Source organism: Carcharodon carcharias, chromosome 3 (genome assembly GCF_017639515.1).
Source record: "Carcharodon carcharias isolate sCarCar2 chromosome 3, sCarCar2.pri, whole genome shotgun sequence".
NCBI classification, from domain to species: Eukaryota; Metazoa; Chordata; class Chondrichthyes; order Lamniformes; family Lamnidae; genus Carcharodon; species Carcharodon carcharias.
This window is the reverse complement of record NC_054469.1, coordinates 129,158,698-129,174,128: the sequence shown is the minus strand read 5'-3', so window position 1 is coordinate 129,174,128 and position 15,431 is coordinate 129,158,698. Positions and strand designations below refer to the sequence as shown.

Below are 15,431 nucleotides of genomic sequence, written 5' to 3'. Positions count from 1 at the left end.
GGAAGAAAAAAACTGATGGAAATTCTGGAGTTGCAGATAAAATGTGGATACCTTGATTTGAACTAAAAGGAAGTGGTGGAGGAAGAGAATGTATAATACTGAGAGAACGTATAATACTGATGGAAACACAAAGATTCATGGCACAGAAGGAGGCCACTCAGACCACCGGGTTCGTGCAGTCTAAACAGAGTTATCCAGTCTAATGCCACCTTCCAGATCTTGGCCCATAGACCTGTAAGCTAAGGCACCTCAAGTACAAATCCAAATGTTTCATTTTAAATGTAATCAGGACTTCTGCCTCTATCACTCTTTTAGGCAGTGAGTTCCAGACACCCACCACACTGAGTGAACCAAGTACTCCTCAACTCCCCTTTAATCATTCGATCAATTACTTTAAATATATGCCCCCTGGTTCTCGACCTCACTGCTAATGGAAGTAGACCCTTTGTATCCCGTCTATCGATGCCCTCCATAATTTTATTAACCTTAACTAAATGTCCCCTCAGTCTCTGTTCCAAAGGAAACATCCTCAGCTCATCTAATCTTTCCTCATAGTTAAAATTCTCCACTCCAAGCAATATCTTTGCAAGTCTCTTCTGCATCCTCTCTAGTATGACCACATCTTTCCTGTAATCTGGTGACCAGAACTGTACAGTGTAATTTAGCTGGGGTCTAAGTAGTGTATTATACATGTGGGACCTTGTCAAAAACCTTGCTAAAATCCAGGTAGACTACATCAAACATGCTACTTTCATCAACCTTCCTTGTTACTTCCTCAAAAACATTCTAGGTCATCAGACAAGTTAGTCTTCCCTTAAACAAATCCATGCCAATTGTCCTTGATTAATTCATGTCTCTCCAAATGACAACTTATACTGTCTCAAAATATTTTCCAATAATTTGCCCACCCCTGAGGTTAGACTGACTGGCCTATAGTTACTTAACCTATCCTTTCGTCCCCTTTTAAAAATGATACAATGTTAGCAGTTCTCCAGCTCTCTGACACCAACTTTGTTGCCTGAGAAGATTAGAAAATAATGAACTCCACTACATTTCATCTGGACCTGGTTTATCCACTTACAAGGATGATAAACACCTTAGTATTTCCTCTCTCAATATATTTAGCTCATCCGTTAAATCACTCTCCTCCTTGGCTACAATGTCTGCTTCACCACCCTCCTTTGTAAACACAGACACAAAGTATTCACCAAGAACCTTGCCCATATCTTCTGCCTCAACACATTACTTTATTGTCTCCAATAGGCTCTAACCTTTCCCTAGTTATCCTCTTTCTATTTATGTATTTATAAAACATCTTTGCGTTTTCCTTGATTTTACTTATCAATATATTTTCATGCCCTCCCCTTACTTTTCTAATTTCCTCATTTATTTCATCCCCACATTTATACTCCTTTAAACTTTCTGCAGTATTGAGTATCTTGGCATCTGACAAACTTTCTATTTTTGCCTGATGTTAAAGAGGCACATTGAACAAAATGACCAAACATAAAAGAAGCATTAGAAAGAGTACTGTCCCGATATGGGAGTAGTGGTGAAGCCTTTGACTAAGCTTACTTGGGCTTCATGGAGTGCAATGTTGGTGGGAAGATAGACATAAAAAAGTTAAAACAAAAAAATAGTGCAATAAGGGTATCCAAACCATGAAATGGCCTCAATGGGGACAGGGAAGGGGTCTTAATTATAATCAAACCCCACATTAATTGCATAAGTGATCTGGCTGTTAATGTTACAGCTAGGACTGTATTAAAATAAAGATGTAATACTACACAAAGCATCATGCATAGATTACAACATTGAAAAAAATGCTGTCATGGCGTCTCAACAATCTGGCATGGTTGTGGGCTGGCAGGTGGCACATGTAGCTTTCAGAAAACGTCCATTACTGAGTTTGACTTTTGGTTTTCTTCACAATGGTATACTATAGAATTTTTCTTCAACTTTCAAACTGGTTCAACTTCTTTTTTGGACAAGTATGAACAACTTTCACATTGAAGGTTCCAAGGTGCGATTTTTAAGTTTTGAACTTCATTAACTCTCTTCACTTTAGCAATAAATACCTTCACAATGCAGAAATAGTACAAAACAAGCTCAGAAACACATTAGAACCAAAATGGGCTATGTCCAAAAACATCTAACACATCGTAGAAGTATTTCTCTAAACAATAGGTGATGTACTACTTGAAAACCATGCTCAGCTTCAAGGAATTTGTTGCTGCCCACCACATTGTTCATTTCTTTACTGCTGTAATGTGCCCATACCATAATGCTGCAAGTAAACAATGAAAACAGCAATGATATAATTAAGATATTGTGCTCATTGCTTCCAACTCTAACCAACCAACCATTACCACTGAACAATCGGTGTTGATTTCACATTCTTTTCAAATTCATACTTTTGTCTCAGGCAGTAAATGCGCACACATGGGTATAAGTTCTAATTTTTGTCAGCTGTATACACTAAGTGAGCAAGTGTGATACATCAGTGCAAGTTCCATGAGCTTCAGTTAGAACATTTTCTCCACATTACATCTCCCAATCCTCCAACCACCACCACATCCCGCCCCAACAAAGCAAGTATAGCTTTACTTGCTCCTATTAATTTGTCTAAGTACAAACAATTAAGTATAACAGATCTTGTTTAATTATTTTAACCAGTCCACCAATGGCAGCCATGCCTTCATCTGACAAAGCTCTAATTCTTTGCAATTCCCTCCCTGAATGAACTTCTGTCCCTTTCTCTCCTCCTTTAAAATTGCTCTTTAAAACCTACCTCTTTCATTTGTCTGAATATATCCTTATGTGGCTCAGTGTTAAATTTTGTTTGATAATGTTCCAGTGAAGCATTTTGGGACATTTTAACAACATTAAAGGCACTTTATAAATACAAGTTGTCGTTATCATTTACTTATTGTACACAGCATCACATTTCTTCCAACCCTTCATTTATTGTTAAAATTCCCTCATCAGAAATGAATGAAATTATCTGGGCAATTTTATTTAATATTGAACACATTGAGCTATTGAGGTCACAAGATTCAGATAATGATGAGGCTAAACATTTTCAACAGTGCAGAGAAGAACAGAATTCTTGTTTCAATTACAAATCAGTTGACACCAAATAAAAGAGAAATTCATTTTTCTCATCTTTCATCAGAACCTAGTCTTACTTGTAACAGAAGTTCTCCCTCCTGAAGATTCTCTCCTTGATCAGGTGCTATACTGTTTCCATGGATGCCATTCCCATTTGGTTTCAAAGTGACTGGGGAAACAAAATGAAAACCATATTTATTGGTATAAACTGAAATGTTACAAGCTAAGTATAATGAAAGTACTGATTGTGAATGACATGGCCACTTTATTATTTCAACATAAGCTATTATAGTCATCAATTGCAATTAGATACATTTGATTTATTGGGCAATTAGAGTAATCTATAGCAAAATTTACTTGATTTTACATACACACACAAACAGACACAGTTCCCTGAACAGAGTGGTTGGGCAGGATGGCGTGTGCATCTGTCAAAGGAAGTGTCTCTAATTAAAGATACCTTGGTATAGGTTTGAAAGGCTCAACGGAACGTGCATTCCTGAGGCTACGTAATCGCAGGAATGGAGGGGAGGCCTGGGAAGGCTGCCACCCTCCCTGCCTCACCCACCCCCCTGGTCTCAGGCACTTACCTGGTAGACCTGCTGCATGATCTGAGGGAGTGAAACGAGGTGATGCTTCCAGAAGGCAGGAGGAAGTGGCCAGCTTCTACAACTAAGCATGCATGCATGAAGGAGGAGACCAACTGATTATCATTACCACAGGAGATGAGCAAGTGTCAATCATAGTTAAGGCCATCTGATTGCTTCTTTGTATCATTCTCCACCCACATCCCCCTTCCCTATCCCAGCCATACCTTCTTCAGTGGCCACTCATTGAACAAATCTCTTCCAATTCACTTTCAACTCCACTTTCAAAGACGCAAGTTTTGGTCCTCCAGTCACCAGAAAATTACTGTAGCTACCAGGCTGCTCAAGCACAACCTCACTTCCACCTGTGATGTTAATTATCATTAATACCATTACTCTCATCCTAGCCATTCCCCCTTGTATGGCTTTCACTTCTGCTCCCTTAAGTCCAAGGGACACAGACTTGAACGGATTTGACAAACAACTAATTTACCCATTGACCATCAGATCTGGCTAGACTACATAAAACATTATCAGGTCCTGCACTCATCTGCCAAAACTGCTCACTAGACCAGGATTATTCTGGAATGCAAAGATAGCCCCCCGGCTTCTTTTTTCTACTCCAAGCAGCCTTCTTTCCTGTCTGCTTCACCCTCACCTTCGACGAAAATGAGTTTATGAGCTTCTTTAACACTAGGATTGAAACCATCCTATCAGCTGGCTCTGCCACTTCCTTCCCTCCTCTCAGCCATCAGGCCAAACTTCCTCTAAGTGTTCCCCCTGCCGATTACCTGAACTTGCCTCTTCCTCTAGTTTCTCTCCTATTTCCTCTCATGCTGTGACTAATCTCATCTTGTCCAAAAAACCCACTTCCTGCTCCTTCAACCATACTGCCACCCAACTTCCCACCCTAAGTTTCATGTTAGCCAATATTGTTAACTGTTCTCCCTTAAGGTACCACCTACCCTTTTCCTTCAAATCTGCTTTCATCATCCCACCTCTCAAAAACCCAACCCCCACCCCACTGTACTTGCAAACTACTGCCCCAACTACCCTTTCCTCTCAAGTCCTTAAAAGTATTCCCACCTCCCACCTTTCCTGGAACTCAATGCATGAATCCCTCTGCTCTCACCTGATTCCATTCTTACTCTGGTCACAATTAGAATGAGTATCACTTGCATTGGCTTCTCTCCCTGCTCCTACACTGTTATCTCTGGTGTTCCCCAAGGTTCAATCCTTGGCGACTTCCTATTTCTCATCTACATGCTGCCCCTAATCAATATTATTCATAAAGACAGCATCAGTTTCTACATGTATGTGGACTATACCCAGTTCTACCTCACCACCATTCTCCGGACCCCTTCACTGTCTCCAAATTGTCAGGTCACTTATCCAACATCAAGTACCGGATAAGCAGAAATTTCCTTCGACAAAATTTTGGGAAGACCAAAGCCATCGTCTTCAGTGCCTGGCAAAAACCTCCCAGATATCTGCACTCCTCCAATTCTGTCCCCGTTAGCAGCCTGACTTTATCACTCTGCAATTGGCAGCCATGTCTTCAGCACTGAGGCTGTAAGCTCTGGAATTCCCTTCCCAAACCTCTCTCTACCTCTTTTTCTTCCTTTAAGATATGCCTTAAAACTTGTCTTTGGCCAAGTCTGTGGTCATCTGTCCTAATATCTCCTTATATTGCACGGTGTCAATTTTTTTTGATAATCCTCTTTTAAAAGTGTTTAGGAGTTTACTAAGTTAAAGAAGCTAATATAAATACGAGTTGTTTTTGTAAGCATTTGGCTACCCAATTTTCAGTGTTGGAATTGAGACAGGATTGTTAAAATTTGGCAATAACACCAACATGAGTTTGTAAGGACACACTGATCAAATGTAGAGGGATCTGGATAAACTGGAAAGTTGCCAAAGAGATGGCAAGTTAAATCAATGTCAACAACAAGGGAAGAATAAGTATTGGATCTATAAACTAAATGACGTTAGCTTACAGGATATAACTTAGTGGACAGAATATTAAAACTGCATCCACACTATGTGGCAGTAATAAATAAGGTGAGTAGGATTATTAGTTGACATAGAACAAATCACATAATGGGATACTGAGCCTATGAAACATTGGCTTGCCTCCATCTGGGGTATTGTGTGCAGTTCACATTAACATATTACAAGGAGATCAGAGTGCTGGAAAAAGTGCAGTAAATGGCATACAGTCTTTTAACTGTTGACAAACACCAGAGCTACAAGGAGAAACTGAGAAACTAAAATTAAAATAGAAATTGCTGGAAATATGCAGGTCTGGCAGAGGGAAACTGAGTTAATCTTTCAGGTTGATGACCTTTTATCAGCACTTAAAAAAAAGAGTTAAGAGACATAACAGGTTTTAAGCAAGCAGAGGCAGGGGAAAAGTGGGGAATGTGGCGAGTGTGGGGTTTGTTGAGGAACAAGAACCAAAGGGAGGATCTATGATAGGGAGGATCTATGATAGGGTGGAGGGCAGGAAAGATTATGACAAAAGGGATGACAGTGAGGGCAAAAGGAAATGGTAATGAGACAAGTAAGGGGTCAAAGAAGTATGTCGAGGAGAGATGCAAATAGAAAAATCAGAATCATTATTTACATTGACTCGAGAGACATCCTCTCTTTCTTTACTTGTCTTTTAACCACCTTCTTTTGCTTTGCACCCTCACCCCTTTGGTCATTTAATCTCTCCTGCCCTCCCCCTCATTCCTGCACCACCACCCATGCCCCCACTAATGTTCATGCCCATGCCAGTCCCTGCCTCTGTACTTTTTGAAACCTGTTACATCTCCAACTTTTTACAGTCCTGATGAAAGGTTATCGATATAAAACCTTAACTGCTTCTCTTTCTCCACAGATGCTGTCAGACCTGCTGAGTATTTCCAGTATTTTCTGATTTTATTTCAGATTACCAGCATCCACAGCATTTTTCACTTGCATTACTGAAATTGAGATATCGTAGTTGAGAAATTCTTCACAGTTAAACCTCAAACAGATTTAAAGCATCCAATACAAAAATGCGGCAGAAAGAGACTGGAATACCCTAATATTTATTCAAAACTGTTTCCAGATACTGGAAACCATTCTTGAACAACATCCAGTGTAGTTTTGAATTTGGGTTAGCAATACTATAATCAGTTTGCAATAAATGTTTTGTCCACTTTACTGTCAGCCTAGTGCATCCACATTCCAACAAATATTAACAAACAGCACTGTCAAAGTAATATTTCAATTTAGTCAGTTAAATTTAATGGGCCAAAATTCCTTTGCAAAAGCTTCTGAATATATTCTATTACTGACCATTAGTGTTTTTTCTATTATCAGGTAACTAGGCACCTGAACAGAACAGATTGAGAGAGATTATTATGCAGCCTAGGAACTCAGAACAGAGATAACAATCAGGTAAGGAAATTAATATTCAGAGCTTTGAGAGATGTACTCAGCCCATTCATTCAGTTATGGGGCTTTGTGTCACTTCATTCAACCTCAGAGCTACAGAATTCGGTGCAATTCACTTTTACTTAAAAGAGCAAAATTGGTTTCATGTTCTCATTATGGATATTTGTAGTGAAGAAAACATTGGAGGGTTTTGAAATAAACTAGTACATTTTCAAGGTCTTAAGAGGAAAGAGAGGTCACAGATGGGATAGTAATTTGCAAGGATGGTGGGGTCAAGTGTTTTTTTGAGGGGGTGATGACAGCAGATTTAAAGGATAGAGGAATAACACTGCAGAGAGAGAATCATTAACTAATCTGCTAACATGCAGACTGATAGTGGAGGTTAGGAGTTCAGCAGCTTAGTGGGAATAGGGTCAAGGGAGCAGGGAGGTGGGTCTTATAGACAAGGTGAATACAATGAGGACATGAGGGGAAACAGAAGAGAGATTAGAAAAAGATGCAAGTTCAGGGCTAGGGTAGCAGGAAAACTTTAGACGAATTTGGCCTGGTGGGTTAGTGGAAGAGTGTGATGCGGCAGAGGCAGCTGATTGGATGATCTCAATCTTAGTGACAAAGTCCTTGAGCTCCTTGCACTTATTGTTTCAGGTGAGGGTAGAAAAGACAGAATGGTTTTAGTTTACAGTAGAGAAAAGAAGCCAGGGACTATCTCTTGCATTTCAAGATGATTTGAAATAGTGAACAATTTTAGCAGACAAAACCAGGGCCCAGTAGTGCTTTGAACGGATGGAAAAATTGGCTTACACTATTTAATGAAGTGAACATTCTCGCACTTTTTTACCCTCATGTGAAATGAGTTTCAGCAAACCTATTTTCCAGCAGAGAGGAATCTACTCCACTTTGACAATCTCACACAGAGCTGGGTGATGACTTTTCTAATATGGGCAGTTTAAAAAGTATTCCGGCACCCTGGAAAGTAATCTGCTTTGCACCTGGATTTACCACACTCGCCTCGGAATTCTTAATGTCAACCCAGAGTGCTGAAAATAGAAAGGTGTTCCGTTCCTCAACTCACACTAACAAAAGGTTTGTAAGCTATAATTAGGGATCATCTCAAAACTACTACTCTATATACTGTAGTGCAGAAAAGGAGACTTCACAGCCGACAGCTGGAACTGCAAAACTAGAATTGAGCAGACGTCAGCACAAAAACCGGACAATGTATTTTCATGAAAGAAAATCTCGGTCTTAATTGCAGTAACTAAAACATTTTGATCGCTAGCTACAAAACATTATCCGTTGTGAATTTAAAGCTGGCTTAGTTACATTTTTTGTGAATGGTAACTCACAGGATACTGCTTATAAATTTAACTTTACCTCACAACCAAACCCCCAACCCAGTCTTGTATTGTGGATCATAACAGGTCTAAATGGAAAAAAAAAATCCTTATTCAGTACAGTACAAATTACAACCTGGGCAAACTGGAATCAACAAAACCCAGCTTGAAAAGTGGTTTACAGCCAGAATGCTCAAAACCATCCCTGTGTAACTGCAAACTTCCTAAATCTTACAGACTCAGAAGCAGAAACAAGTCCCAAACCAAAGCATTAATTCAGAACAAAATGTTTCCTCATCATGAAATTACGCAACTTGTGAATTCAATAATTTGTGTCAGACTAAAGTAAACAATGCTTCTTTTTCTGGTGCCTGAAATGAAAACTCCAAGACTAGCATTTAGCACTAGGGACTAATCAGTCATGAGCTTAACCAAAGAATATAAATGCTGCAAGTTTAGTTTAGATCCAAGGTTGGGATGCCATAGGAATGTAATTTATGATTTGGCGTCATTCAACAGTTCTTTATGTTAGTAGTTCCGCCCATTGTTCCCTTGTAGAATCAAGGCAGGAAGTAGGAAACCCATTAGTCCTCCTTCTCTATCTACACATTTAGACACTGTTTAACAGAAGTGCAAACTGATATGAAAGTTCTACGCATCACAGCTGTTGGAGAAAATTCACTATAGAATGTTTTCCTGCTATTTTGTTGGAACCAACTTCTGTCTCAGGAACTCAAAAGTGATTTATTTTCTCCTAGAAATTTTTGTTTTCGAAATCAAATGTTCTGCGAAATGAGAATTTGTAATAAACACAGAAAAGTTACTATATTTGGTTGTGCAGGTCCGAAGGCAAACAAATAAATCTAATCAAAAGAAGTAGAGGGCAGACTACCAGCTTTCAGCTGTTGCGCACTGGGAGAACTTGGTTTCCCCACAACCAAGGGAGGAGAAATTTTTCAGACTTCAGAAAAAAGGAGGTACCAATTTTACATGGAAGCCATGCCTAGTATTCACTATCTTTACTTAAATCCATTACAAACCTGTTAAACCAAGAGAAAAATGATGAAATTGAAAAATTCTACATATACGCAACCATCCAATATTTACGCAAACTAATCTTTCCTAAAGTGAAAGAAACATAGTAAGTGTGGTGTTCAAGACAACAATTACCACATTATTCCAATCTCTTACAAATCTGATCACATTATACATTACCATTCACAAAACTGAGTGGATCAGAATTCTGTAAGAAAAAGAGGTAGAAGTGAAGAGGGTTAGAGGGGGAAGAGGGACAAGAAAAAGAAATTGAATAAAGCCATAGTAGAAGAGGGAGGATTTTAGGAGAGTAGGAAGAGAGAAAGATACTAAAACAAAGTGATTTAGGAAGTACAGGGCTAGAGAGGGTGTTGGGTGAAAGACTGACTTCTATGGAGTGAACAGTAATCTAATGTCAAAAGAACAAAGGTTGCAGACAATATAGATGATGAGTTTCCAAGTTAAGATGGAGCAAGTCGGGAGAGGGGTTTGAAATCAGTGCACTGGGGCACAGGGCGCTATTGAAACTTGTCATGCAGGACACTTTGTTGGAACCAGCTCAGCACAGAATCCTGGATTAGATGACGATGAAGAGTGGAGACAAGAAGGAGGACAAGGATAATGTTTAGATTCAAGAAATACAAGACATGAACATGGATTTCAGCATGTTGGGGATGAGATAAGGAAGTAGGCAGACAATATTCCAGTAGTAAAATGCAGTCTTGTCAATGGAATGGATGGCAGTATCTAGCCCAATTTTGAACAAAACGTGGATGCTGTGCACTATTAAGTTCAGCTTGACCATACAGTCAAGGTAGTTCACAGAACAGCAATCCGAGGCTTCTACAGTTTTAACATTTCCAGGAGTTGATATTAGATATACTTTAATACATTGTATTGCCTATCTAACATCAATTGCAATAGCGTAAAAGCCAAGTTGGGCGTATGTGAATAAATGTGAAAGATGACTTGTCTTAAAAAACACAAACCTTTTAAGATGCCGCTTATAACGTCAATGGTAGCTTGTAGCCACCAGCAGAAACAAATCATTCATGAATTACTTCTTCAAAACCCTTCTCAAAATACTTACATTGGATTCCCCTTCCCTTTTGAAGTAATTACTGTTTAGGAAGTATTTGTTCAAAACTATATACAACTTCTCATTTCTGATATTTTCGCCGTACCCTTTCCACTGCACTATCCTTTCCATAATGGGGTACATAGGATTATATATATTTCAAACATGGCCCAACCGATTAACCATAGAAATGCAACATAATTTCCTTGTTTTTGTATTCAGTGCTTCTAAATATAAAACCCAATTGTGTTTTATGCCTGTACTCTTGCTTTTTAATTGAGATCTTGGAGTGCAAATATTAAGAATTTAACCATTTGGGATACATTGCCAAGTACTGTTTTATTTTGGTCCCCAAAATATACTTCACATTTCTCTGAACTTGCCACTTATCTTCCTATTCCACTAATCTGTTTGTCTCCTCCATCACTTATCCTCACAGGTTGTCATTCCTCAATCGGTATGAATCAGCAAATTATAGTGTATTAGTCCTATAGTACCCACATCCAAAACACTTCCATAAAAGGGACCCCAGTGAAGAGTGGTGCATGTCAGTACCCATGTCTATGAGTCTTTTACCCTTTCACTGTTTTTGCCCTTCAGCTATCTCGCTATTCAAGTAAATACATTGGGTGGAATTTTATCAAAAGATGCCGGTTGGTGGGAGGGGGAATCCCGATGTCAGGGTAATCTCCTTGTCCAGAGCACCTGAACTTGTCTCCACTCATTTCAAAAATTCCCCTAAATTTTCATGTATCCTGACCAGTAGAATAACTGAGCTGTTACTATAAATGCAGCATATAAAAACCATATGGGAGATCGTTGATATAGTCTATGTCTATTATGAACTGGAAAAAGAACACCTGTATGAATTGATCAGTATAGAAAAAGCAGACAGTGAATCATCAAATCCATCAAGAATGTTACCAAAGTCAATATATGCCAATGTTATCAACATCATCAACCTGAATTTATATAGTACCTTTAATACAGAGAGCCATCCTAAGGTGGCTCACAGAGGTGTAATTTAAAGTATACCAAGCTGAAGTGGAAGAGATTAGGAGGAATGAACATATCCTTGGTCAACGAAGTGGAATAACCTATCAAATATTTGGCCTTTGCTAAGGTCCAACAGCTGTTAGGCAATAAAGACTAAGGCTGACTCCTTCTGATAGACTTTCATTTCTAAAACTCTCTACAGAGGGAACTTGTCTCACCTGTTATCCCTTTTATACAACCAAATGGGTACTTAGGTTGTTAACTAATAATAGCAATTGAACTCGTTTATCTGTTTCCTTCCCCAACAGATCCCGCTCTTCTTAAAAAGAAAGTAATCCTTAAGTTTATGTAATCACAAAAAAAGTCAATTTATATTTTTCATTCAATAAATTCACCTTATTCGATCTCCTTAAAAAAAACACTTATAGATATGTCCACACAAAAAGAGCATTCCTTTTTTGTCTTCTGAAAGAAAAAGACATCCCTCTTTAAGGATCTCTAATAACTTTTTGGAACTCGCTCCTCTTTTAGTGAAGCAGTCAGATAATTGGTAACTGCTATCAACCCATTTGATCTTGGCAATCTCCAATTGCAATGTCAATTCACAATCTCTTTTCGTTAAAGCACTTCATAGAGTGAACATTTTCCCAAAGTGACTTAATATCTATAAGACATTCGATAGGTACTGTTCCTAAACACCCTTTTCCATTCAAAATTTCTTCCAGCATCTTTGATATAAAGAATGCCATATCTACCGCCTCAACAAGGGCAAGAATCTCTGCTGCCAATGTATTCTTTACAACTCTTTGTATCTTTTTAATTCCCATGCCAAAGGGCAACATTTACCTTTATCTCCCATGAGAAATATTATGAATGCTCCTACACTCGAAAATCCATCACATAGATTTGCATAAGGTGCATCACTAAAAGCAGTTTCATTTTTCTAAGATCACCCAAAGATAGGAATTTCAAAACACCCTGCTACATTTTTAATTTTGTCAATGTTTTGTTTGTTCGAATGATTTCTTCAACCTTCATTTTAGTGCTCAATTCCAAAATGTCAAAACTGATGTCCGGCCTTATTTGTTTGCTAGCCAATTGAGTTGCCCAATTAGATTGGCATGCTCCCAGTAGAATTGCTGATGTAAAATGATGTGTGATCCGCTCTGCCTGATTTCCAATCCAATGTACTTAAATGCACCAGAAGCTTGACTTCCAATTTTAAACTCCATTCTGAGCCCATTAATGACAACCGTTTCAAATTCGCTACAACAACCCCACAAAAAAATCGTCTACATGCATCATAAAGATGCCTGCGAGTTTGCCTCCATGGTGCCAATAAAACATTGCCGGGTCTGCTTCCAACTGAAGACAGCCCACCTTTAACAGAACTGACTGCACTAATACCAAACTCTGGAGGTGTCATTTAAGCCATAAATGCATTTATTTAGCTTCCAGAATGTCCCTTCTGCATTTGGCGCCTCTTTTGGTGGACAGAAGAAAACTTCCCCTTGAAGTTGGTGTCCCTGCAAAAAAGCAGCTTTAATATGAATGGACTTACATTCCTAAGCATTTGTAGCTAACAGAGCCAAAAAGATCTTCAGAATAACTTTTCCTGCTTTAGCTGAATCTACTCTTATATGCTGGTCACCCAACTTTTCTTCAAACCCTCGGGCCACCAGCCTGGCTTTAGCTTTATAAGTCCCATCAGGAAGCATCTTTTCCCTGCATATCCATTTATGAGATAGAGCTGCTTGTCCCCTATCTGGCACCTCTGTGTATACCCCAAATTCTTTCCAACTATGTAGTTCTTACTGTTTGACTTCCTTCATTAGTTTATCATCTAATTTGTTTGAAGCTACCAAGACTTCCTGATCACATGAGCTTCTGCTCCTTGTAGCATTACCAGTCTGTGCCATATTCCTTGACTTTGTTAAGCTATGCCCTCTATCCTGACCTCTATCACACTCCAGACTGTTACTGTTTGACCTCCTCCACCCATTCATAGATGTTCTTTCAACAGTTCACAATCTCTTCCTAGAGGCATGTTCACTCCCAGACCCACTGTCCGAACCGATGCTACGTTTTCATGCCTTCCATTTTTCTACTTCATGTTCCCAATCCATCGGCCTAAACTCCTGTCCTTTATCTTGTACATTTAACCAGGTTTTATATTTTCCAGTGGCTTTCCCTGCTCTAGCTACAATTGGTGCATCCCTCTATTGACTGGCCCCCTTCTGGCAAGTATGTAACTTTAGTGCCAGCTTTTGGCAGTTCCAAATTACTGTGTCCATCTTCAGACACATTCAACCTCAGCAAGCTGATCCTGACAATCATGCAATTTACGGGTATGAAAAGTACATGGTTCCTCCTCCCCGCCCACAACTCTTCCCGGACCTGCAAATTTGTAATACCCGAATAGTCTGGTTCCCATGCTGTAAAATTATTGTTTTACCATCTTTACTAATAACGAGTGGAAAGGCCCAGGAAAGGTTAAGTCCTTCTCATTAAAAGTGTATCACATCTCCCTGATGAAAATTAGCTTCCGACGGTCATACAGTGTGACTTAGAGCTCGCCGAATCCTTTCTGAAACTTCAGCTTTAAGGAACGCCCTTCTACCCACGTGTAGTGCATGTAAATGCTCAGAAAAGGTGGAGATAATCGTAGTTCCCTCCCAAGCTGGGGGATGATCACTCAGGACTGAAGGGATTTTCGGGTTTCTATCAAAAACCAACTGATATGGACTATAACCTTCAACCATCTGCAGTGAATTCTTGGCATGGACAGCCCATGCTAAAGCTGGTGTTAATTTACAGCTTTTTCTATCAGCCAATATTTTATGAAGCATCTCATCCATCACCACGTGATTCCTTTCACACACGAAAGGGCTTTCTGCTGCTGTATTCATAAAGAATATATTCATATTTTTGCACATATCCCGAAACTCATTGTTAGCAAATTCCTCCTCATTATCAGTGAGGAATTTTGCCGATGGTCCCAATCTGGTCCCTATCCGCTTTTCCAATATCTGATCCACAATTATTTTCTTTTATTTACTTTGCATGATTGTCGATTGGCTTAACCTAATGGCCAAATCTACGAAGCATAAAATAAAAATGTTCTTTTATCCCACGCCTTTAAATTTATCGCCTCAACTTCATTGAAATCCCTCGCTAAGGGTAGACTCACTATGAGCTGTGATGGTGTCCTTCTGTATTTCTTACATATTTCACATCTATTGCTTATCTCCTCTATGTTTAGTGTCCTCTCCATCCTTTATTCCTGCATCTTTTAGCAAATTATTTTAATCTTTGTGAAGAAGGGTGGGCAAAGTACCGATGCAATTTTAACACAATTAGCTTTTTGTCTTCTAGACTCCTATCCACTGATGCTAATAACAGTTCTTTAATCTCCCTAGTAGTAAATTTAGGTTTCATTAAAGGAATAAAAGTGTCCAGATTGCATAAATTGCAAATCCACAGGTTTTCCAAATACAAAAGTCTTGTTGTTTTCCATGTCCAACTTCATTAGCGCTTTCTTCATCGACGGCCTGCTCAACAGTAATGGTATTTTGCTAGGCACTACATCCGTATGATGAAATGATTGACTTCAGCTATCTTACAGGGAATCACTACCCTTTTTAAAGATTATAGGGTATTATCATATCCAGATCTAAAACTGATGGAATTCTCATATTCCTTAATCTCATTCGGGTCCTCATGATTTAAGGAGTCCAGGTAGCACTTCAATGAGTCTATTCCACAGACTGTAGACGTGTGTCTGTTATCTAGCGCCGCACACAGTTGTAGGACTCTGCAACCAAGACATTCATCACCAGGCTGAAACATCTTGTAGCTAATAAA

At 39.1% G+C, this 15,431-nt stretch overlaps 1 protein-coding gene across 1 annotated transcript in view; it reads right to left on the bottom strand.

The window, feature by feature from the left end:
* Positions 1 to 15,431, bottom strand: part of LOC121276040 (aryl hydrocarbon receptor-like) — a 229,658-nt gene that overhangs the window by 119,344 nt on the left and 94,883 nt on the right. Inside the window, exon 3 of the mRNA XM_041183986.1 lies at positions 3,189 to 3,280. Coding sequence (XP_041039920.1) covers positions 3,189 to 3,280 — 92 coding nt within the window. The remainder of the gene's footprint in view (positions 1 to 3,188; positions 3,281 to 15,431) is intronic.